The 25,289-nt window shown below is 43.2% G+C and overlaps 1 protein-coding gene across 3 annotated transcripts in view; it reads right to left on the bottom strand.

Annotated features, from left to right (window-relative positions):
- The window catches only part of LOC126928903 (extracellular sulfatase SULF-1 homolog), a 79,598-nt gene that overhangs the window by 31,633 nt on the left and 22,676 nt on the right, over positions 1-25,289 (bottom strand). For all 3 annotated transcript variants that reach the window (XM_050744762.1, XM_050744763.1, XM_050744761.1), the window contains exons 2-3: positions 3,472-3,788; positions 2,567-2,806 (exon numbers count right to left, since the gene is read on the bottom strand). In XM_050744762.1, the coding sequence (XP_050600719.1) occupies positions 2,567-2,806; positions 3,472-3,724 (493 nt within the window). In that variant the 5' untranslated portion in view covers positions 3,725-3,788. The remainder of the gene's footprint in view (positions 1-2,566; positions 2,807-3,471; positions 3,789-25,289) is intronic.

Genomic DNA, 25,289 nt, shown 5'->3' with positions numbered 1-25,289 from the left:
GCTATTAATCATTAGGAAAAATGAGTTTCTCTCAAAGTTTAAAAATTACTTGGTCCTGAAGTGGTTAATAAAGAATCACGTCAGAAAAAAGATTGTTTCCATAACAGTATTTCATCTTCTTTCAAATATATCGCGGAATAATTTAAGAGGAACGTATTTTTAGAGGATTGGTAGCACGAAAAAAGAGATATATATATATATATATATATATGTATATTCTACTCGTAGAGAAACTCAGGAAGAAATATTTCTTTGAGGTAATTTGCATGTTTCCCAAAATAGGCCCGACAAGCAGGACGGAATTGCGGCGACCGGACCGTTTGGAAACACGAACGAAAGGAATAAACATGGAACACGTGAAACAGGTAGGAGACGGTGATTGCCTTCAGCGTTGCTTATCGCTGGAAGTAAAGCTTTCCGCTCGGTACGTAGATCGGTTATTAAATCGAGTATTAAGAACATAAAACGAGTAACTGTCCGCTGTAATTTCTTATAATGAATCCGCGAAAGGTAAAGAGCGTAAAGTAATTCCGGGCGTAATTGGAAGTCTCCGGGAGATTCGGAGATAAGTATACGGCCAAGTAGGCTAGAAAGATAAAACTTTAATCAGTTACCGTCGAGAGGTCAAACGTCCTCCTCCTTCGTATTACAAGTGTTCTTCAGTGTTTCAAACTCTTCCTCTCACTCTCTCTCTGGAAACTAGAAATGCTTATCTCAGAACGGTTACATCTCGTTACTTTCATCTCTTCGGTCTGACTACCTCTGGACACTCGTTTTCACGCGAACGATTACTAACCGGAGCAATTTTATTGTTCCAAGATTTAGAATTCCTCGGAATTCTGCCGATAAATCAAGGAGAATTTCATGGTAGACGCGGATGGCTGAGAAGCTCTCATTCCCTCGATTAGCCGATCGGCCATCAGCCGGTCGAAATCTCGTTGTTGCCCCGAAATCGATTCATCTCGAGACGCAAAAGCACACCGGGATCGCTTTCAGGCTTGCAAAAAGGTGTCTGTAAACAGCTGCAGCTGATGAGAAGCCTCCTCTCTTCGTGAAACCTTACCAGACGATTCGAACCAGATAACTCCCGACCGTGCCTTCGGTGAAATTCTCCAAAAAAGACCAACGACATTAGGTGTCGGCGGTGTATTCTTCGGCCTCTCAATTTCTGCCTCGAATAGAACTCAAGATCATGCTTGGTTAGAAGCGCGGGATGTATGGTGGAGAGTTCGATTCATCGTTTAATCGATCGTTCCCGATCATCGGGCGTCCTTTCAAAAAAATCCCGACCAGACTTTAGTCCGCCTACCCTGGACCCTCGATACCGATTGGTAATTGTATCGAGCCTCCTCCATCGAGGACGCATCATCGCGACGCCGTCGATGAGGACCACGCACAAGCCCGGACGCTGTAACTAGTGAACAATGCAAACAATCGATGCACCATCGCGATTCATCAGCATTCAATCCGCCGTCGGTTCCTGAATTATTGTTCTCCGATGATTGATCGACCGCTCTCGATGCAATCCAACGCTCTATGAACATGTTGCAACCGTTTTTGGCCCCGTAGAGAGTTTCCCTCTCTGGGCTTCGGCCCTTTCTCTCTCTCTCTCTCTCTCTCTTTCTCTCTCAGCAACCGGCCAAGATACGCCTGGATAGCGAACCAGGAGGGGAGGAGCACACACAATTGCGGACTCGATGAACGCGGACCAACAACTCGCCCGGCGAGATCGAACCTCGAGAAATTCTACGGGAATTCGTTGCCATATTCGTTACGTCTACCTTGCAACGGGCTGCGAGTGTCTCGCTCGGTACATAATTACCCTCGCGGAACCAGAATCACGCCAGTCGAGAAGATAAAACGTGTAACCATGCTGCGGATTTGCCGTGGCATTCTTGTTTTCATTCGTGTTTTTATAACCGCGATTATACGCGCAGAAGTGGATGGCATTTTATACGTGTAGAAGTAGTAGAAGCTTTTCGATCTTTTGTCTCAATTGAAAAAGTCCCAGTAGCGAGTAGTCTTGCCCCGTTGCGATAATTGCTTATGCAACGAGGATTTATCGTGTCGAACGTACTTGACTCCAATTACGAGCGAACAAGACGAACTAAGTATAAGCATTTCAATTGAAGGTGGCCAGATTCTCTGATTTCGCGGTGTCAGGGATCAATCAACTCGCCGCTGCGTGGTATCACCACTTGCAGCTTCGCTAGTCGGCCTCGCTAAACGTCTCCGTTTAAACTTCGATGTAGTATCTGGACGTCATTAGGAAGTCGCGTCACGTAACGAAGGACACTGGTCGATAAATAATTCCCCTGCGATATCTCTAGACGGCTAAACGTCCGTGGACAGCTACCAATCGTCTGAATTATCTACGAGCTGATAGCACGAGATCGTATCGTCGATTCCCTGGCTAAGAAACGCGTCCAACGGCTGAACCCGATCGCGTGACTCTTTTTCTGACCAGTGCAGCGTGTCTGGGATAGTAGAGCCACATGCACGGTTAGGTTCTGTCATCGAGAAGGGTGAAAAGTGGTTAAGGTGGTTTATCGTGACGAGTACTCACCTGTACGATATCCTGCGTTGCTCAGGTAAGCGGCGAAGGAGTGAGGTTCGTGATCTCGTTGCCACTGCGGGCTGCTGCAGTTGTCGTTGTTCGTGAAGACCTCGTGATTGTGAACGTAACGGCCGGTCAGCAAGGAGCTCCTACTTGGACAACACATAGGAGTGGTCACGTATGCGTGTCTCAGCTCGGCTCCCTCGTCCCTTATTCGCCTTAGGGTCCGTGGCATGAAGTTCAGCGAACCTGAGGGATTGGACCAACCGCAACACACGATCAGAAGGAGCCTCGAAAAAGAACTCTTCGGGCAAGGATCGAAAGATAGATAGGGGAATCTTTCTTTTTCCATGAGGAGCAGGTTACGTTTTCGGAGAAATACCGGTCGGATCGTGATTGAATTTCATTTTTTTCTTTCTTTAATACGATCCTTTCGGCCGGACTGTTAAAGTTATTGTTGGACACGCGTAATCTTGTAAATGTTTTTCAAGGTCTACACATACCATGCAGAGCAAAAGAAGGCTGGGCTGAATATTTTTGTTGGATAGATCTAATGCGATCATAAAAATATAGATACAATTATTCATGAAAAGAATAATTCATATATCATATCTGCCAATAAGTACTTCCTTCTAGTTTTACACGGTTCTTTGTACAGTACGGGTCGTTAAGAAGGTGTAAATAAAAATAATATCTATCTGCCAGGAGAAGAGGTGTGTATGAATGTATATGTGAATGTATTGTAATAAGAACATGACTACGAACGATTGAAGAATATGGGTAGGAATATGTCTATGTAGTTACGTGCGAGAAAATCGTTATTGGTTAATTGATTATACTGAACAAATAAGGATTGTGAAGGTAACAGCAGGCGAAACGAAGTAACGATAAAAGTGTAATAAAACAAAGCTAACCAAGTTCCACATCCTGGTCATCCGTCAGAATCAGCACTATGTTCGGTTTCCTTTCTCTGGGTTGCTGGTACGGCAGATAGGGTGAGTTGGACTGAGAATTGTAATTGTTGTTCCCGTTGTTGTAATTAGCCTTGTGGAGGGAGCCACCACGACGCTGGCCGCCGTAAACGTCATCGACAGGGACGTTCGCGTCCGTTCGCCTGGCATTGACACCCAACAATAGCACCACCAAAAACTGTAGTAACTTCCTCATGGTGGCTGGTCGTCGGTTGCACGCTCTTCCTCTCAATCGAGTGTCATATCATGGCGGTCTGTTGCTGTAACAAGCGGGGCGTGTCTTACGTTAATGAACAGTTTTGCCTGTGACGTTGATTGGATAGAAAGTCGATGGGTCTTTTGTGTAGTCTAGTGACCGTACTCTAAGCTTCAACGATGTTGCTATATACCCTGATAAACCTTTTCATTCTTTGCTTGTCAATTAATTTCTTTCCATTAAGTAACATCGAGTACGACGATCGCTTAGTCAGTGGTTTAGAATTTCCACCGAAATTACCGATATCCATATGAGTATCATAGTTCGTTCGAAATTAATCGCCGATTGGGAAACACTTTTCCTATGCTGAACACGGTGAGGAGCGTTGTTAAACGACATAGCGAGAAGTGGTTCCTCCATAGCCTGAAGCGATCGATTTCGATCGGACTTTGAGTCCCATCCAGCCATGAGTCTCGCTCTAGTAATCATGCTCGATCCTCCGAAAGAAGGGATAGGTTTTAGCGAAAAACACGACCCATGAAACGGGACAATTAAGTCCGCTGGTAGCCGTGCCACACAGGAAGATCGCATGATGGTAGCTGAATTGCTCAGGGCTGAAATTCTTGCGCGACCGAAACGGATTGCGTAACAGCTCAATGCCTCGGGATCGAGTAGCAGGCTACGCGTCCGCTAATTATTGCCAATAACTCGACGAACCGGATCGTGCAACGCCGTGCGAAACAATTAACCAACAGGGCCGCTATTAGCCGTGGTTTCAGTTATAATGGAACGTAGCTCTATCGAATATTCGAAGCGAATGCGAAGCGGGACGTGATCCCCGTAACTAAAGACTAGAAGGCGAACGGTAGAGAGCCAGGGCGCGCAAGGTCTTGCAAAGCCTCGAGAACGAAAGATGAAAGATGTAAAAAAGAATGGACGCGACCGAACCAGGCTACAAGCCGCGCGCACAGCGCAACCATAATCGGATAGTTGGGGTTTTATGGCAACCCTCCGTCGCATTCCACCCGGCAGACATTTCGCGAACGATCGGCCGCCTCGTAAATAGTCGTTAGCACCTGAATTATCCGTGTTTCATGCGGTGAATTGTGGCAGACGCTTAAATCAACGCTGCTTCTTTCGCGCGCTATACATACACACTTTTCAGGATGGTGGGACAGTTACCGGCTCATGGTATATCTAACATGATGGATGTTATCGCGCAAACGTGGGCGAACTTGGATATTGAATTATCTTGAGGAAACATTGAACACTTGTGCTTGATCATTTTCTATTAGACAGGTCGATCATCTTCCCTTCATATTTCATATAGCATGGTTATTTAAGTCATATAAACTTGGACGTATTAAAATCCAATCTTCGGCAAGGAAAAATATCAAAAATGAGAAAACGATTGAAATAATTGTATGGTAAGAGTATTCGAATCAGCAAAGCGATTTTATATATATATATATAGAAGAATTAACAAAATGCACAACACAATGAATCGCAGAAATGAAGCAATAAAAGTACACGCAAATGAATTATGATAATTACAACCGAGAGTTGTTACTAGTTGAATAAATTTTCCTTTTGATGAGTGGAAATTATATTCGCATAAACAATTACGATCGTCAATGCACACAATATACGTATTTCATTGTTCATCACGCTACCAATTATTTGTTTGCAAACGTAAAGGATTTGAAAATTGCTCACACCCGAGCTCGAATTACAAAGCAAACTACGTAGGTTGACTGAAATAGTCCCACACTTACCCCATCACGACTATCGTCTTTATTCGAAACCACCTCACGTAGCTAAGAAACTTTTGAAATATCAAGCGTTTTCATTCGTTTTTCGAGTATAATCCATAAGTTACGAGTAGTAGAAGATATTTCAGGATCGCTTTTAAAAGTGACCGCGATTCCAATCGATCAACGTGGAAGAATGGGAGGCCGACGTTTTAGGACAGGAAGTGGAATATGGATGCGGATAACTGAGCAGCGAGTAAATTTACGATCCAGTTCGAACGGGTTCCCACGGATCTCGTGGAAACGGGAAGACTTTTTCGCGACGATCGTGGTATTCGCGTCGCGATCTTTTCCCCCTTCCTCGACCTATTTCCGGGGAAATACGGCCTTTTATTAAATTTCTCGATACGTGCCACTCTGTCCCCGATGTAACCACAACGCGACTCGAATAAGGAACGATACCCCCTGTTGCTGACCCTTCTTACCGAAAAACTTTTCCAATTGTCCTAGCGAATGTCGAATTTATCTTTGACCCACCACGAAGAATTCAACGAAGAAGAAGATATTAACGCAGTATTTCAAGCTAATATTCTTAGAATTGTTACCGCACCTTCCTTGTATAACTCAGAATAAGTTCACGTAAAGTTCACGTAAGATCACGCGAAGTCTACATAGATCAGAGAAAGCGAGATTTCATCTTTACGTAGCCATCTGGTGAACAGTATCTCACGGTGAACAACAGTTCCGTGCACGAGAAGAACGATAAAGCAAGAGATTCCACGAAATACCAGCTATCCGCTTCAATAAAACTTCCCGTCTTTCATTTGTTTTCCTGTTACATTTAAAAAAAAATTTCTCCAAAAAAACCAACAAACAAACGACAACATTATGTATCGTTAATTAGCGAAAACAGCTCCTCTGAAGTTAAATCTGCGTGTCTGAAGGCGGCTGGGAGGATATCAGAAAGCCACGTCACGGCCGATTCAGTGTCTTGAATCCCGCATTAATTACCGCTAATTGATAATCACCTTTGCCGACTGAAGCAGATAGGCAAATAAGAACAGAATATATGGAGTGGGTCTGTCGAACGTTCAAGAAACAATATTCCTCTTTCTCCAACTCTCTCAAGATTCAACTTCTCTCATCCGATTCGCCAAGAGAAACCTGTCGCGATACATTATGTAATTTATCATCCTGGTAATTGGTCATGTGGACGTCGATTAATTTACGAAAGTTCAAGGAATGAAAAGTCCCTCGATGAAGATGGAGAGGCAAAGGAAGGAGGATACTGACGTCAGAACTTTTGATGAAGAGGTACTCCCTCAGTTAGCCGGCTGTATGTCGAATTAGGTCCGGGTCCTGGTCTGAAACTTTCATAGAAGGAGCAGATACAGGAGGGGGAGTTTTAACGAGGAACTCATCTGCATCCAGAGAGCTTCACATTACCCTATGAATGTGGTCATCTGTGTACGTAGAACATTTATCTTCCTGCTTATAAAAAAGAGGTTCAGATTCACCGATCCAAATTACGACGGTATTTTCGGTTGCTGATACGTAGATCCAACGATGATATTGCAGTGGTCTCCAGTAGCAAAACGTTAGCTACCAATGCACAGAACTCCATATATTCTCAGTTGTCGCAGGGCTCGTGCGACCAGAGCACGACGAAGTGACTAAGAATAGTAAAACAATAATCTCTCCGTTTGTTTCGCAAGCACAGCAATTGAGTAACTACATGGCCGTGCAGGGAGTCGTACTCGGCGACGTGTAGTCGTAGAAACAGGAAACGAGCCCCGATTCCCCGAGGAATCTATTTTATTGCAGCTTATGCTTGAAAGTAACACGCGTCTCATACGACTTCTGAACAAGAGTGTACCTATTATTTATACAATAGTTACATATCTGGAAATTATGATAATTTTGCCACTATCTGTGCAATAATACTACCTAATTACTGCGACAATGTACACTACGAAAAAGCTCGCTCGTCTGCATCTATCTTTAACATCATGCCATTCCTCGATGATTCGTCATCCAACGCAGACCCAATCCAGACTCGATCGTAAGTAACGCACGTATTTGCTCTCCGAGCGATTCTGACGAGTCGAGCACTCTAGATGCATGCTCGTTTACATTCGCTTCGCGTAGTGTACACGTATACGTACAGAGTCGTCTTCGTTCCTATTCCCTGCGTATAGAGTCACGTCCGATCTTCCTGTTCGCGAACGAAAGACGCTTCCATCAGGAACGTAATTTACGTACGCGCTAGCACGCTGAAAGGTGGCGTGGGTGGGCTCTCGCAGAGACCATCGACAGATGTACACTATATACGGGCGGAGTAGGTCGCAGGTAAAACGGATGTTACGTATTCGTTGCCCGCGTGTAAACCTGCGACGCGACACGTTCCACGACGCCGCTTAGTGTAGGTCGATTCTCTGTCTGTAGGTCGGGACTCTTCCGAGGACCTGGCTGAATATTCATTCGAGGTGGTATGTTTGTGGCGCGCGCGTAGGAAGCGCTGCGAAATTTACGGGCAACTAAACGATCGTGCCGTTGATCACGATAACGATCACACGCGACCCACAGAGATACACACACGTACATCGGCTTGGCCGGGATGCGAGCGAAAATCACGTATCTGGCCGTGTACGTGGCGGCCTGCATGGGGAGAAGCACGCTGAAACGCGACCTCCTGCACTCGCCCAGGGAATCCATCCACGGCATATGCGTATGCAAACGTTGAATGAATGAAACGACGGTAGTTGCAGAATCGGAAATTGCGTCTTGTTCGCAAATTGTGATATAAGAATTCTTCTCTTTGGTATAATAAACTGCCGGTAATATAATTCAGTCAGGGAGTTCTAAAGCAGCATGAATGAGAAGCTGTGCGATTGAAATAACAAACCGTTCCAGGTAATTTAATCAACGAGCTCAACGAGAGTAAAAGTTTAATGGTCTCGTTCCAATTTTTGAAAAGTTATGGAGCAGATTTAATCATAGTCGAATATACATTATCTATCTGCAATAGTATCAATGCCATCAGCAATGCTGATGAAACTCGACGCTGTATGAAAACTTGTTCTGGGATATTGTTCCTCGCTTGGCTGATCGAATTAAAAGATATATATCGTAGATGTCGTACATTTTTATTTAACGCTGGAAATGAAGTATGAAACTTTATCAACGAAATCAAGTATCTAACTCTATAATGCCTGTAAGATAGAATCAATTTTTTAATGGCGATAGACAAAAATCCTGCTCCGTAAAGTCATAGAATCGCAATGGAACAAAGAGCTATGTAGTTTCAATCATCGAGACGCAAATGAGAATCTAGAGGATTCGAATCGACAATCTAGAGATGGTCTTCGATATATGCACGTGTTTCATACGCGTGATAATCGCGAACGTTCACCGACTTGTTATTTGCTCGACGAGCCGCGGCCAATTGCAAACCGCAAATGGTCTAATCCTCGTCTGGACGTTACGAGAGTCGACGATCCTTCCAGCCTATCATCAGACCCTGTCGATTGGGATTCTCCAGCGATGGGAATGTCTTGTCTGTCTTGAATGTGCTAACAGCAGGGAATCGTAATAACGCCGATCGAAACAATTTCTAACGCGGAACATCGAGAGGAAAACGATTCGTTCCGCAGTCTCGATACCTGATCGATTCTGCTCGTACTTTCTTGCTTGTAAAGGTTTCTTATTAGCCTATACATCTCTGAATTATATCACCCGTCAATACAATGACCATATATCTACATACCCTCGTCTTTCTTTCTTGTTAAACCAATTACGATCAAGGCGAGTGATTGATCGCCTTTCCAAAAGTATAATGTGGTCGAATAATCTCGTGTCGCGATGCGTTTATACTCTTCATGATATATTTTATGATCACAGAACAATAAGCGATCAAAAACTAGCTATACGTATAGTCTGTTATACAATCTGTTTTACGGCCTACATGAGACACTTAAGAAGGATCAGTTTGATTTCTAAGAGCCTCATTTTTCTTAGCATATAAATTTAGCATTTTATTCGACCACCTAATATATATTTACATATTTTCCTCGATAAAGATTATCTTGGTGAAAAATAGAGATAGGCAAAGCAGCGGGTAAATTCTGATCGAGCCTCGCTCCCGATATGCGATCTCTGACGTCATTTCCTGGACAGAGAACAGTAGGAACGAACGCGGACTGAATTCAGCGCAATCAGATAATGTGGCAGCGGCGTGCAGTCGCGCGTTTCGACTTTACGCAACACGACGTGTGCGTCGATGTCCATCGACCCTACAATCGAACTTCGATGCATCTGTTCTCCGCATGAAATTGCACCCAGTACGGTCCAGTCGTTAACACCCGGCATGGAGGATCGAGGAGCAACGATGACCCGTCGAAGTCACCGATCGACCGCGCAGAAATTGCCTCGCGGCTGGTTACCCCGTTAACGGTACTTAACTCACTGCAAAAAAAAATCGCGGTTCCTCATTGCCAAGGATATTCGAGCCACAAAAGAATATGGAAATCGAAGATTATCCTCCATATATTCCTGTTGCCTCACGTCGAACGTCTTGTTCCAGGTATTAGACGGTTTGTCCGGCCCCTGGTATATTGAATCGTGCCACTCGTTCCGGCAAGCTCGTTTGAATATTCCTGTCCGATCTTATTGCACGCCCAGTACGATGCAGAAATACTGGTTTCTGCGAATACTGCACCGCGAATGTATCAAAGTCGCACGTAACTGACTTGTACGAGGTATTCTTCGGTTTCCCGTTGAATGGAGAACTCAAGGAGATGGAAGCTGTAAAGACGAACTTAAAATCGACGGAGAGAAATTGTGAACGAAGAAAATTGTAAATGTGGTACCTTCGAGGAGAGCGTAGAATCGCAAAGGATATATCAACCAGGATAGAATTGATATATGTAGTAGAGCCTTTCCTTTGCGTTTAAAATGATAGTGTGGCTCGTAAAGCATTTTTATTTTCGATGAAGACGTTAAGAGGACATCGTAAGCTCGGCTTCGACTTTCACATAGAATCCAAGGTACATTCCTCTACAGAAACCAAGGGTCTCGTTTTTCTAACGAGACAAGTCTCAAGGACCTATGATACCGGCGATAGTCCCCGTCTTTTCCAGATATTCGAATGTGTGTCAAACACTTCGCAGACATTTGTACTTCCGTGGATCTGGTCGCCATATGTGCGATGAACAGACCCAAATCTTCGGGTGTCATAGCGAGCGTGAAAGACGAACTTTAGCTGGCATCGGCAAGAAACTGACAGTTCAGAAATTAGAACAGATTATTTCCATAATCCTCTATGGTTCATCGAGGACCATCTTGATACTTAGTCGAACGAAATTACTATCATCTTACGTTCACTGTCTTGAAATTACTATGATCACCCTCATCGATAACATTCATAATTCACAACTTAGGAGTAATAGTATACACATAACAGAACTATATCCTCTAAATTATCCTGTCTAACGTTACAACGGAACTTTACGACAACTGCATAACCATAATCATCGAAATAACACTCTCGAGAGAAAGTGCGCTCTTCGAATCCTCAAACGACCACGTCATAAATATCCCGCAACGCGATGCGTCACGTAAAGATTACATCCGCGAGAATTCTAACGATAGCAACGTCGTGTTCGACGAATTCGAACAGAAGGGAAACTTCCTGTCCCACATCGCACATTTACGCGCGCCGCGACACGCACTCGCGGCCTCGGTGTGTGATGGCCGCTTCCTGTATCCGCTTGGAAATCGCACGGGTTCCTTCATTAACCCTCTTCCAACTTTTTATCGTCCGCTCTTGCTTTCGTTATGATCGAGAAAGAGGAAAAAAAATCTTTAGTATAAAATTATATCGCACACAATAACAGTTCCTCCATATTTTCCTGAAATTCAATTTAATTTAGAAAATTTCTTAGCAGGCAAATCCGTAAGAGGAAACTTTTTCGATACACAAATTTTCTAACAAAAAGTTTCCCAGAACAAAAGTTCTCTAATAAGGAAGTTTCTAATAAAAGAAATTTGTTAATCAGGAATTTCTCAATGAAAAATGTTCTAAATTTTCTAAGAAAACAGGAATTCCTTTCTAATAGAAAAATACGATTCCCAAAAAACACTTGGGTTAATTATATGAATTCTCAAAAGAGGCACAATGCTCTCCGCGACGATTCGACATGCTGATTCAATAGGAAGGGATGTTAAAACAATTAACGTAACAGCAACGTTCGTTTTGATCCTTTGGAAACCACATTTAGATTCGCGCCGCGCATTCCCGCATGCACTCTCGGTGATTGTTTATTGCGCTGTCGCGCGATTTAATTCGCAACGTGCAAGCGAGGCAACAATTATTCATCATTTGCCTCGCTACTTTCAGACCTTCGGCCGTTTGCATTTATTAATGTAATGACGGTACTGGAAATGAGGCGACTCAAAAAAAAAAAAAGGAAATTTAATCGTGACCCGATGATCATAATTTTATTAATTCCGAGAATTCGTTCAGTTTGTCTGGTTCACCGGTCTTAAGTTACTCGCTGCAGGGAGAATTACGCGATATTAAGGAGCTGCATGCAGCACGGTTTTCCCTACGAGTTTCCATTCAAACGCCGCTCTCGCGCTATAAATAACTTCAAAATTGAAACGTATCGTAATTTCTGTTTATATAAATTTACATTTATTTATATGCACTGCGTTTATTTACATTTCTGGTTTGCTCGCATATCAACCGATCTGAATGCACACTTCGTTTCTTGTACTTGAATGAATTTTATACAGCATTGATGTCAATCGAACATTTACAAGAATTATATGTTTTTGACGCTAATCCCTGAGGTCTCGTACACGATTCAACTAATATTATTAGTACAATTTTACAAATCATAAGTTACAAGCTATTGGTGTTAATAAATGTCCCGATAAATATGCCACAGGAATAACGAGTTTGATAATAAAACGAATGAAATTTCGCAAATAAATTTCAGAAATTGCAACTCTCCTCAGATATGAATGTACCTTAAACTTCGAAAGAAGTACAGCGGAGTGTAGACGCGGGGATGTCGAAAAAATAAATGGAGGGTGAACCAATAGGAGGATACGAGGTGTTCGGGGAGCGTGAAAATGAGAAACAACGAAGGCTCTCACGAAGCAACCTCCGCACGGGCAGTTATTGTTCTCGGGACGAAGAGGCCAGAGATTTCGAGGGAAAGATTCTCCGGTGGGGGCACACGGTTTTCTCGAGCACGACGAGATCGAGATCGTATCGCATGGAAGCGTACGCTTCTCCGCGGAAGCACGAAGGACGATCCGAGTTTGAATGAAAGCTGCGCTCGGTTCTCGCGAGGGGTTCGAGATAAAAACCGGCGGCTTTCTCCCGGTTAAACGTCGTGGCGAGATAAATCAGAAATTTTTTTGGAGGGAGGAGAGAACGAAACCGGAGAGGCGAGGATCCGTCAACTTTATTGCCAACTGTAATCTCCACGAGTGCTCGTCCCTCTTCTCTGTTCACCATCTCGCGGGTGTACCACACTTTTAGCGAAAGGAAATTCAAGAAATAGTTATTTGATTTTTTTTTTAGTTCAACGTCCTCCGATTTCCCTTTACGTAACTCGATTAATAACAACATTAGTCACGTGTACGGAGGAGGACTTACTTTCTAAAGAAGTCATCTACCGTCGCTCTCCTCAATTACTTCGCGCCGAAGCAACATTCGAGATCGTAATCACCGGAGAACGTAAAGAGAGAGAGAGAGAGAGAGAGAGAGAGAGGAAGACAGCAAGGTAAGAGACAGGCGAGAACTGAAAAGGTCGCGGTTCGATGCAGTGGATAACGCACAATTAGCGACACGTAATTAACGAGGAGAAAAGGGTGGCAGTCGACGTGGCTGTTTACTCGCGTGCGTGCACGTTCCAGAGCGAAGGGTGAAGCTCACCGGGGGAGAAACAGTGAAAGACAAAGTTGACAGACGGCCGAGCCAAGGCAGACGAGTCGAAGGGTGAAAGGAGAGAACGATCCTCGGCAAGACGAGGACCGAGAGGCAACCGGGTAGAATACTAGACTGCTTGGCGGCTGCTTTATCAACCCACGCATTCGAGTTCCTGCGTTTTAACTTGTAATGCGCGAATATCGCGGGCGTTGCGTTTCCTCCGACATCTTCTGCCTTTGCGGAGAATATACTTTGAAAAGGACGTCAATTTTTCACTCGTTATTCACCTTCAAAGTGCAATTAGATTTGAATATTAAAATGTATGGAAAAGTGTTTAAAAGACTAGAAATGTAAGGAAAAATTGTAAGAGGCCGATGAAACGATAGAAGCGACAACTTCGCAATCATAGGTGAATACGGCGAAGAAAAATTTTACTGTACAAATGTCTCGGAAAGTCAAGGAAATAAGACAATTAGTCATAGAGAAGATTAATATACCCCATTTAAATCCCATGCCTTATACACTTTCCATCGTTATCAGGGACATTATCTCAAAATATCGTAATTCGAAGGTGTTACGTAAATTTCACGAACGAGGAGAGAGCACCTGTTTTAATAATGCCATAAATTTTTAAAATTTTTGTTGCCCCCTGCCGGCACACTGACGCGTATTATCGTGGCTGGTTTTTTACTTTCGCTCGATTAATATGCTTGGTATACATTCGTGATAACGCGCAGCACGTGGCTGCCATAAGATTATATTACTCCCTGGCAAGTCCCGTTTCTCTCCCTTGCTTCGCCTCGCCTTCGTTCCGTTAATTAACATGCCACGGAACAATCATTTTTATTAACATTTTTCCAGCCGGTCAATTCGCCTCGTTTAATTGCTACACCTGTATGTATCATAAAGGTCCGTAGTATTTTTCGCGTTCACCAAGCACCGAGCACGCTGAAAAAGGAAGGGTTGCACCCTCGGTGCAACGCGTAAGCTCGCAGAAACGACGCGGAATAATTTAATAATTCGATCATTAATTGGGAATCGCTGCTTTTTTTCGAAGTTACCGCTTCGGTTGCTGACACGTTGCTCTGTGAACTCATCCAGTTCGACCAATATCCTAATATTGAGTTCACACTGCACTGTCGGCAGTTTTGCAAACAGAGAGAGAGAGAGGGAGTAATACGTAGCAAACTCATGGTAATGTTTTATCATCTCTAACACCTGAAACACCAGCAATAAAGGTAAACTTTGGAATGATAGAGCTGGCGTATCGTCTGGAAGCTCAATAGACATATTATTTTAATGTTCTAATAACGTTGAATTACTCTGATCAGTGTAAACCCGGCACAACACGCCAGTACATTGGCAAATTCCATTCTCTCTTTGGTAACGTCGACAGAGACCTCCATTGCCTCTATCCACTATTATTAATGGTGCAATACATCAGACGCCACATACATCAAGGAGAAAAAGCCAGGACCTAGGGATCGACGTTCATAGAGGCAGCCACATAGCTTATTTATTTTAGTCGCGCTTGTCCCGTTTCTTTCCCTTTCTTCGAACGACAGGAGCAAAGGCTCTGCCAACGAGGCAGCAGATTACACAACCGGAGCCTCGTTGGTTCTTTCGACGAGCCGAAAAGAAAAGTGCGTCTGCACCAAACGGATGCAATCAACGTTACACAATCGCCAGCACCCGGGCTGCATGCTCTCTGCGGCCTGTTGCAACCGCCTCATCCTTGAACCAAGCCGCAAGGTGGATTAATAGCTCGATCGCATTCTCTGAGAGAGCCAAGACCAGGCCAATCGATGGTGTCGCCGTCGGCGTCGCTCAAGAAGAAAAAAAAAAAGAAGAGGGCTGCCAGTTGACCAGGAAAAAGCTGTGCATCGGGTTGATGCGATACATCGACGCCGTCTCCGCCGTCTTCGGAGGTGCACTTCAGCTAATGCAGCGGTCTGCGGTTGCGATTTCTCACGGGCGCGGGCGCCACGAGGACACGTAAAACCAGGAATATGGGGTCCCATGTCGGAAAGACGACGTTTAGCGTCTGTTCGTGATACAGCTGAGAAATAGACGGCTATAAGTTCCGTGAATTCGACATTACTGATCGAAAATATTTGAACACGTACCATAGAAAACTTTTATCTATATATTCTACTTGTGACATGAAATAGTTTGGTTAATGGTGTAATGAAATACGACTGCTATGATTATATTAGTAAAATTTGAAGCCGATCTGAAAATGCACGTGCAAGTTACGAGCATATATCTTGTAGAAAGATTAGTGTGCAATATACGGAACCTTCTTAAACGTTGCACAGCTGTTCGAATGCTTTTCTCAGTGACTGTACCCGTAAGAGAAATATTCTCCAGACTGTTGGAGACTTTTTTCTCAACAGTTATGTAACTGTTGGTTTGAAGAACGAGGTTGAGATATCAGAGATTATTTGGATTTAATTTGGGATTATACGGTGGTAATTGAGACACTTGGAAATCCCATATACAGCGTGAAAAAATGTCTAGATATCTTGGAGTAAATTGCCTTCAACTTTATGAATCGACAAATTGTCGCCACCGTTCAAGTATCCGGTGTTGAATAATTTACATCGAAATCCGCGGAATCGATAAGTGGAAATCATTTCCGACCTCGTAATAGTTTTTAATGATTTATTCCGAAGCGAGGGAGTCGTCAGAGCGTACGTGCTATTTTTCAAAAAAAAAAAAAAATATATATATATATATATATATATAATAACAGGTTATACATAACAGGTTGATCACAATATTTAGCCGGTTTTCAGCTATCTAGTCGGCCAATTAAATTCATTAATGTGAAATTACATACTTCAAATACAGAGCACCGCGAAAAAATCGTTTCTGCGTCGTTGCGAGAAATTTTTTCCACCGACACTGACCAGTAACTAATTACGATCTATGTTTCGATACATTAGTTTCTTATCGTCGTTCTAACATAAGTTTTCCTAGTTTATCCTAAAGTCATCGACGATCCCGTTTATTTTTCGTATTTTTCCGTATTTTTGTCTTTATCTAGTTGTAATGACAGACGAGACATTCATCCGCTTTAGATCTCATCTCGTGTAATTATGATAAGACTGGATGTTTATGCAAATTCATATCTTCGCGAACGAAATTGAAAAAACGATAGATTCGTAGATCTAAAATCTACTAAATATAAAAACGACTCTCTATACTTTAAATATTTTACACAATTTTTATATTGTGTACATTTTTTCTTGATCATCTTTTTCTTGTCAAATTTTTTAACATCTTATTTCCTTTTTCCAAGAAACTCCTCAGGTTATTAAGAACAAGATATAGGCACATACATGAAAAGAATAAAACGAAGTATGAAACTTTGTTCGTCAATAATTTTATCCGACCTCGGGTTGAGGTACTCGATGTCACGAGGCTTCCAAATATACACGTATATTACGCAAACGTTTAAAAATACTTTCTGCATAATCAGGACGTAGATTTCTTCGATCGAGACGCTGGCCAGAGCTCTCTGTACCTGTGTTTCGGGCAAGCGATTAACGCGTACCATTCCGAATGAATAATTGGCCGCTTTAATAAAGCCAAAACTCATCAATATTAACGAGCGGCTGCTTTTTTCTTTCTTTTCCACGAATCTGATGCTTGAATTTTAAGAACGTTACGTCTCAATGGGCCTCGAGCACCCTCTTCCGATTGATTCAACCATAAACATTTCAGACAACAGAACTGCAGGCTGATTTCCCTTTTTATTTTTCAATTTTTTCGTCAACCATATCCACGTATCAATTCGATTCATCGGTTAGATGTTCATTGGTTGTTTGCACAGAACTTTCTATAGATTAAGCCATGCAAAGGAAACGTTCGAGAAGGGGAGAAAAGAATCGGAAAGGCAGGGAAGAAAGCGTCTAACAGGTGCTCATGCTCCCAGACTGAGTTTGACGTCACCTCGAAATGCTCAGACGCTGGAAACGATAGGATGCGAATAAGTACACGTCAAAAGCCGTATTCTCAGAGAAATTTCAATAAGCAGGCTGTATATACTACAGACGATTTCAGCTTGGAACAGGGGCGGAGGAAATACCCGCTGTTAAGCTTCGTCGAAAAATAAGAACTGTCCATACCGTTTTCATGCGAAAAGAACGAAAAAGGAAAGAGAAAACCGAGACGTCAATCTTCGAAGATGGCGCTATTATTTTCCGTGTATCGCCTCGCGATAGGCACAGCTAATGCGTGCCTCTAAATCTTTCTGCCGTGAAATTACTTTGCGGTGGCTCGTCATTATCCCTTCGGGACCCTTAGTGGCTTAACACACGGCGAAACTGTTCGAGCATAGCAACGACTTTCCCGGTGCAACATTAATCGATACTCATACTTGTTAAACGGTAATAACGTCCACCGGTGGACGTTGCAAAATCGAACGACGGAGTAATTGCGCGTAATTATTCTGCCAGCCGCCTCGACTTCTCCCTAAGAGTTATCGATGAAATCGCGTGTCCGCGTGATTAATTGGAAATTGGTCCAACATGAAACGAACCTCTATCTCTAGCTCCTGCGTGATTCCTGCTACTCCTTGCGTAATAAGAGGCTGGCTATATTCTTGGTATATATTACGCTCAAAGAGCAGACACGAAGCTTCTTGCTAGGTGGTCCAGAATCTAAACTCACAGAAGAGGACTCAAGACGTCTGGCTTAGGATCTTCTGCAGAGCCTAAAGGCGACCTAACTAACTTCTGTAAGAAGATCTATTCGTGCGAGTCCTCCGAGAATTACGTACATCCTAAACGAGAATATGGGTGAAGAAAATCGAATTACAGGACATGATGCTTTAAGGGAGAAAAATTTCCTCGTATCGCCTTTCTTCGACAAACACACATTCCCTGACGGCGTCAAATATTTGCAGGCACTCGATTGTTTTCTATACTTTGCACCGATGTCGCGTAAAGCAAATTCCAGCCTTGACCAGCCCGAAAGAAAAGATCGTGACTGGAGAGCTTGCAGAAGGCTCACGATGCTAAGTTTTGCTTTCTCAAGGAAACGAGTCAAGTTACAGAACGAAGACGACCACCAGGGGCAATTTGTCCGACGCGTCACCGACGGCTCGAAGCCAACTTTCAACGTTTTCTCAGCGCTTTTGTTTCGTCTACGATGATCTCGTTCTTTCTCCCAACTTGTGAATTACGCGGCCGCAAGCGGCTGTAACCGTGACCCGAATCCCGTTAGTCGCGCCGTGTTTGCGCTTGAACTTTTTCGTCTCTCGACGAATGCCCGACGAAAACGTGTCAACCGTGTCCGTGCTACCAAAAGTTGGTCTCTAATTTTTTTTTATTGAAGCGAAACTATTCAGTCGCAGCATATAAAGTACGATACGGCCTACGAAAATTCAATTCGAATATTATCTCAGACTCGCGATATATGCTAATAACGGTATATCCTTCTGTATCTTACCATTTATTTCACTCACTTCGAGCAACATTCCACGCGCGTTCATTCGCGTCTACCAAAAACCTGCGTGTTCGCGCACTTGCCTTTCACACCCTAATCTCGAACACCCGGTTCTTCCACATATCTCACGTCTATTCGCAACAAACAATTGTTTGAAATTCCAGCTGTCACGTATTTGCATTAGAAACGCTGCTAACGCACGGCAAAACTCTCGTTTAATACGAACCTAGCTAGGCAGCGTCTCTAATCGAAGAACGTGCTGTTTAACAGGTTAATGCCTTTTCCCTTCGTTATTTCTAACGATGGTCGACGAGTCGCGCATTTCTCGCGTAAGAAGTCTCACGACACAACACAGGCTTTAAGTCGCTTAAACAGACAGAATAAGCTACTTACGGAGGCTACGAACCGGTCAGCCATGAAGATAGAACAAGCCGACTATGTACGAGTTCGGCGGGCCTGCATTCCGCGGGCTTGTCTGTTATCTCGAATACCTGCAGCGCGTTTATAGGCGGCGATTGTTCACGAGGGCGCATTTACGGAAGCCGAAGAGACGATCGTCTAACCAAAGCGTGCCATCGTCCGGCCGACCGGTCTATGAAGACGTACCAACGCACACCTTCTCGGGTCGTAGCCGACGTTCTCTCACCTACTACGAGAGAACGAGCTGCAAGGTGAATGGAACAGATCGAACAGAGATGGCGAATTGCTGTGAATGCTTGCCTTAATGGTATTCACCGCGAACATACCAAGGCCGCGGATGAATGGATCCTAAGAGGCCATTGCTAACACCTCGCGACACTGAGAGGATTGCTTGTGAGACATGGGATACGCGATGGTTTGTAGAGGAGCTGCGAAACCATGATCGGATGAACTGTGCGTTAGTGACAGCCTTTCTTGCTGATCCTCCATGTCGGAACGGATTAGGATGAGAGGAAATGAAGTTTCGCGAGTATCTACTACATTTCTTTTGGTTTTTTCGAAAATCCTGTGACGTATCAAATATATATATATATATATATATATATATATATATGTCGGAGTGAAGTCAGGATTAATGAGATGAGCGTTTAATGAATTTTCATTAGGGTTGGCCATAGCCGTGATACGATGGAGAGTTTATTAGCACAGACTCATTAACAGGATTGGGCACTTGTAGCACGAGTGATAATGACCTTAGGTTCGAAACGAATCCGCAGTCCACGGGACTCTTTTATTCTTTACTCGCAGGCAACGCCTAGGTGGTACTCTCAGTTAGCCCGCGAAGTAAGCACTCTATCGAAATGATATCTTAGTCGATGAAATCGTACTCGAAGCTCTCACGATGACACTGTCTAGGAAAAACTGCTGCACTCTCTAGCGACACAAGGTCTTTTATATTCGTTGAGACAAGTCTTCGTTCAGAGAGTGAGGGAAATTGCCGTTGTTGTTAATTAGTCAGTCTTTGGAAGTGTCCTTCACGGAAAAGACTGTTTGCCTATTTTCGTTAATCAAGGTTTAAGGTTTATGACGGGTCGATGTTTTGCGAATATGTCTCGACAACCGGCAATCGACCTACCCATAGAATAGGGTCTGCTTATGACGAGCCATAAGACAGAAACCGTTAGTATGCTTACTGTCAAGTGCCATTACAACTATTTCTTTTTATGAAGGGCTATAGACTTTTTCATGACTTTGTTAGAAAAACGTTCGTCCCTTGACCGCGGCTACGTTCGGTGACTGGTTGTCACCTCGAACCCAAACTCATTCTCATAGATTGCAGGCAATTACAATCGGGCTGAAGGACGGTGATTGTTTAACTACGGCTATGGTGAAATCCAAACTACAATATTAGGGGTTTTTCCCCGGTTTCAACGGAAGGCTCCGGTGTCTCTCCATCTCCGACATATATATATATATATATATAAATATGATCGACGGAATGATATTCGAAAATTGATAGAGCGAGGGCTCGCGATTAATGTACGAATCTGACTTGTAGATGCACATTTTGATTTCAACCTTGCTACGGGACTAATCAGTTATTCAGTGGTTTGCCCTTTCGCCAACATGTTCGCAACGATTCGTCGAGAACTCTGAAGAATTTGTCATCTTTTTGTGACAAATCTACTTATGGAAGTGTCTTCTGTTTTTGGAAGGTTGGACGTGAATCATGTACCCGGGTAATGAAATTGTGAGTGGAGTCGATCGGTTCTTGAAAGGTGCGTACATGTACGTATGCAGCAAGTGTCGATGGTGAATTTTATTCGGAGAATAAGGAAAAGCAGTGCAACGACTAGCGTAAGCGATGAACCCGTTCGAGGCAACGACACGGGAATGGACTTAACAGGGGAATTTAGGCGAAGCCAAGTAATCGCTCCTCTGTTAGAACACGATAAAACTGCCCGGTACACTGGAAAGTAGCCAACATCAACCAGAAGCCAAAAATCTAAAATCTTCTTCAGGGAAGCCCGTTAAACGGTACTTGGGGGGAAATTCAGCTATTCCCAGCGTCATTCCAGTCTATCGCATTTTCAAGCTACACCACGCGTACAGAATAGAGCGATAAACTATGGAACACCAGTTGAGCTCATCAATCATCGTGGATGTCCGCGGCGAAACGTAGATCGAGCGAAAGACACCTAACCGTGTTTCGCGCTCTCTATCATCCACCGGCGACGAATCGATAACAGGTCCACGAGGCCCGGAGAGGAAACAACGCGCTGTTCGGAGTCCGAACGCGTTAGTATTTTCAATTAGTCGCATGCGGAAGCTGCGTGTCAATTAAGACCGGTTTCGCGTCCAGCATGCTGCAATACGTGAAATTGAACGCGTTGGAATCAATTACGCGATATAATTCAGTAACTCCCTTCAGGTGTATTATATGCATCAATGGTAGCGTCGGCGTGTGGTATTCATTTGTCTCGCAGCGCGGTCAAATTAATCGGAAATCGGTGACAGGCGAAGAGAAACACGAGTTCCTTTCGATGACATCTGATCGCGTGTTAATCATCGTCCACGAGGAAACATCACTGAGCTCGAGTTACTTGCAATAGTATTGCTCCGATCAATTACGTTTATATATGAATTTGTAATTGTAACATTCCAATTGTTGAATTTTTGAAATCTGTAATTAGTTCGAAATTACGTAAATATCTTTCAGATTCGTTGAGTAACGTGCGTCCGAAACCTTAGTAGCCATGTACTCCTTTAGCACTTAAAAGTCAGTGGCTCATAAAAAAACACAGTAATCTGATAATCCCGTATCGACAGTAGCTTTCGAATTATTTTTTACATCATACTTAATAATAAATCCTGTAACATAACTGAAGTATCCGTATCGGCGATATTATATCTGTACGTTCCGCTTAAACATGAGTTAACTAAGAAGCAATTTGTATCGACATTCCGGTTTCCAATCGTAAGTGAAATCATGAAAAAATTCGTCAGGTATAGAGAGTCGTGCGAGTATTATATCCAGAAATTGCGGTGCAATTCAAACTGATATCTATGGCCGTTTAGTTATTTAGAAATTGTGCAAGAAGCGCGTTACATCGGATCTCATTAGCCGATTCGATAATGAAAAGCCAGTAACGAAGAAGCTGGTTTGCGAACCTAACGGTTCAAACCTAGCCTATCTAGATGTAAATACGAGTCAGCAGTGCGTTTCTTGCGCCTGGACTTTCAGAGGCTGGCCTAATCGAAAAGCTTTTACCTTTGAAGCGACGTCCGCGCCGCTTTTATCCGTGCACCAGGCGAACATACCCGCTGATACGCGCGAATTGGAAACGTTTCACAGTGCAATGACCCTATGGCTATGTCGGTATGGCCACGCATTACGAGCAATTCGACGCTTCTCGCCTGTTAGGAGTAACACTGTTGCGATCCGCACCAACTGGAATGCTATGACGAACGAGACGCGTGGATTGAATTAGGTAATGCGTTCAGATGCAGCACATGAGTTTGTCACACGCTAGCTCCAACCACAAGTCCCTCTACAATTCAACCACTTGGCCGATGAATTAAAAACACGCGCAAAAGTATCGTTTTCCTCGTTCAAACGATATATCAGTCCTCTCGAACGCAACAGTTTTTCGCTTCTTGTAAATTTCTCAATTTCGTTATACAGATAATGCGACTAATGTCCAATATCCAAGAAATAGATAGAAACGTTGAAAAGTTTGCGTCAGAGGTTGTAGAAACTACTCGATGGTATAATACTTCAAAGAACTTTTCAGTAATAGTCAAAGCATTTACTATAACACTTCAGGAATATTTCTATGGATCGTAATGGAGCGACTCAGTAGTCGTAGATTTGATAGAGACGTAAAGATTGGGTAAAAGCATAAATGTGCGACGGACACTGAAGTATAAGTTCGATAGGAGATGTTATATGGTCGACAAGTGCGATAGATCAACAGCCAGGCCACGCCAGCCAAATACATCAGATAAGAAGTACTTCGAAAAATTTCGAAGTCTTATCATGTATAATGGGCTGTCTGACGTTACAGAAGATTAACGCCTTAATCTACTTCACTGTTGACCAGGTAGAACTAGCGCGACGCCAAACTTCCGGAACTATACATATTTGGTTACAGTAGACAGGTTGAAACATTTCTAAATTTTATAGACTCCCGGGAATACGAAAGTTTCATCGAAACTAAAGCAGCTCTATTTATTGGCATAAAATAATGCCTTGTCCTATGATTTATTTTATTGATGCACTTATCAAACTTAACTTAATCTGCTCTTAAATTGCTATGAGTAATATGAAAATCATTAAGATACAAGAAGGTATAACTTGTTGAATATAATTCTTATTTTTAGCATGTAACGAGTGTGACTATTATAAGGCAAGAGATTAAACGGTATCTCGCGGATCGAATCCATTTATGAGAATATAAACTTCCATTATAAGACCAAAAGCTGATAGCTCGTGAGAAGAGTCAGTAAAGTTCAGTTATATAGATTCATAGTAATGCAGTTCTATCGTAGCATGCGTTTTCTACAGTCTCTGTTTCCAATTACCTTCAAATGCACAAGTTCTGGTTTCAATTTCGAAACTTCTGGCACCAATAATCTTACAACTCTTACCGTATAACGCTTATTATCTCTGAACCATACTTTCAAGAAAATGAAGAGAGACATTAAATACCGGGAAATTAACCGAACAGAACGTGGGAAAATTGAACGTTCACGAAGAAACAGGGATGCAATGACGGTCTGGATAGCACGATGGAATGCACCTGCTTGCGGTGCTCTGCGATTTCTTGCTCGTGCGAGGAAACTTTCGTGACACGGTGAATTCCGCGGATCGAGGCACGAGACATCGCGTAACGTGCGTGTTGAGGCGTCGTGGGAACGTTTCCATCTAAGAACGAGAGAAAATCGAATTATCCCTGATCCCCTTGAGAGCCAGAAAACAGTCATAAACAATAGCGAACTCTGGCGACCAACCAACTACCACGGAAGCAGGAGACAGTTATGTCATCCTAACATAAAGGCATCATGTTTTACACGTAACGCAGTGTTCCTCGCTTGGCAGACACATGTTTGTATGTGCTACGTGTCTGTATAGTGGCAAGTAGCGTATTGGAAATTGCTAGTTTTATCTCTCTTTGCTTCAATGGTTTCTTAACTCTTAAATGCCATCAAGGACGAAAATTCTCCGCAACGCTACTTTTTTTAAATAAAAAAATTAGGCAAGAAATATCGTATCTCGAGCGGAATTATGTCTGTACGATAGAAAAACGCCGGAAACCACCGTATTCCATGAAATCGAGTCAACCTCGTAAAACATCGGATCACGTTCAATCGAACGCCGATGTAAGAAAAAAATGCGCGAAATGTGGAAATCCAATTAAGATTCCTTGGCACCACCCAATGTGACTGACAGTGTGCGGCATTAATCAGCGAAATCGTTTAACATTTGTCTAATGACTGCGTGCCTGCGTCGCTCGCTCGATTCTAATGCATAAATAAACTTCAGAACGTTTACGACATCGTACGGAACACGTTCCCTCTAATATGCACGCATCATACCTCGAGAATCGACTTCTCAGTGTATATAGTGCACTCGTTTGCACGACGTTCTTTGACCTCTGCCATACGAGAGAAGGAACGAAAAAGGGGACGAAAAAGTCAGAGAACGATATAGACTCCATGGTTTCTAGTTGATCCAGAGGAGTCGTCTGTTAGCTTGTCCATAAACCGCGATAACGACTAGCCAGAAGAATTCACCCCAATTATAACTATCTCGCCTATTAGTCCGCGACGTTTGCCACGGCAAATAATTACCCTTTATCTTTGTGTGCCTTGCTGGCACCGATGGCTGTCCGTAAATCATTCTGGCGTCGAATGGTTTGCCAGGGCAATTACAGATTATATCACTCGCTATGTCGTGTTTTGGGATATATAGTTGGGCCTTTGTACGTGGGAAAAG

The sequence above is a fragment of the Bombus affinis genome, chromosome 2, assembly GCF_024516045.1.
Source record: "Bombus affinis isolate iyBomAffi1 chromosome 2, iyBomAffi1.2, whole genome shotgun sequence".
Classification (NCBI taxonomy): domain Eukaryota; kingdom Metazoa; phylum Arthropoda; class Insecta; order Hymenoptera; family Apidae; genus Bombus; species Bombus affinis.
This window is presented reverse-complemented; position numbering and strand designations above follow the sequence as displayed.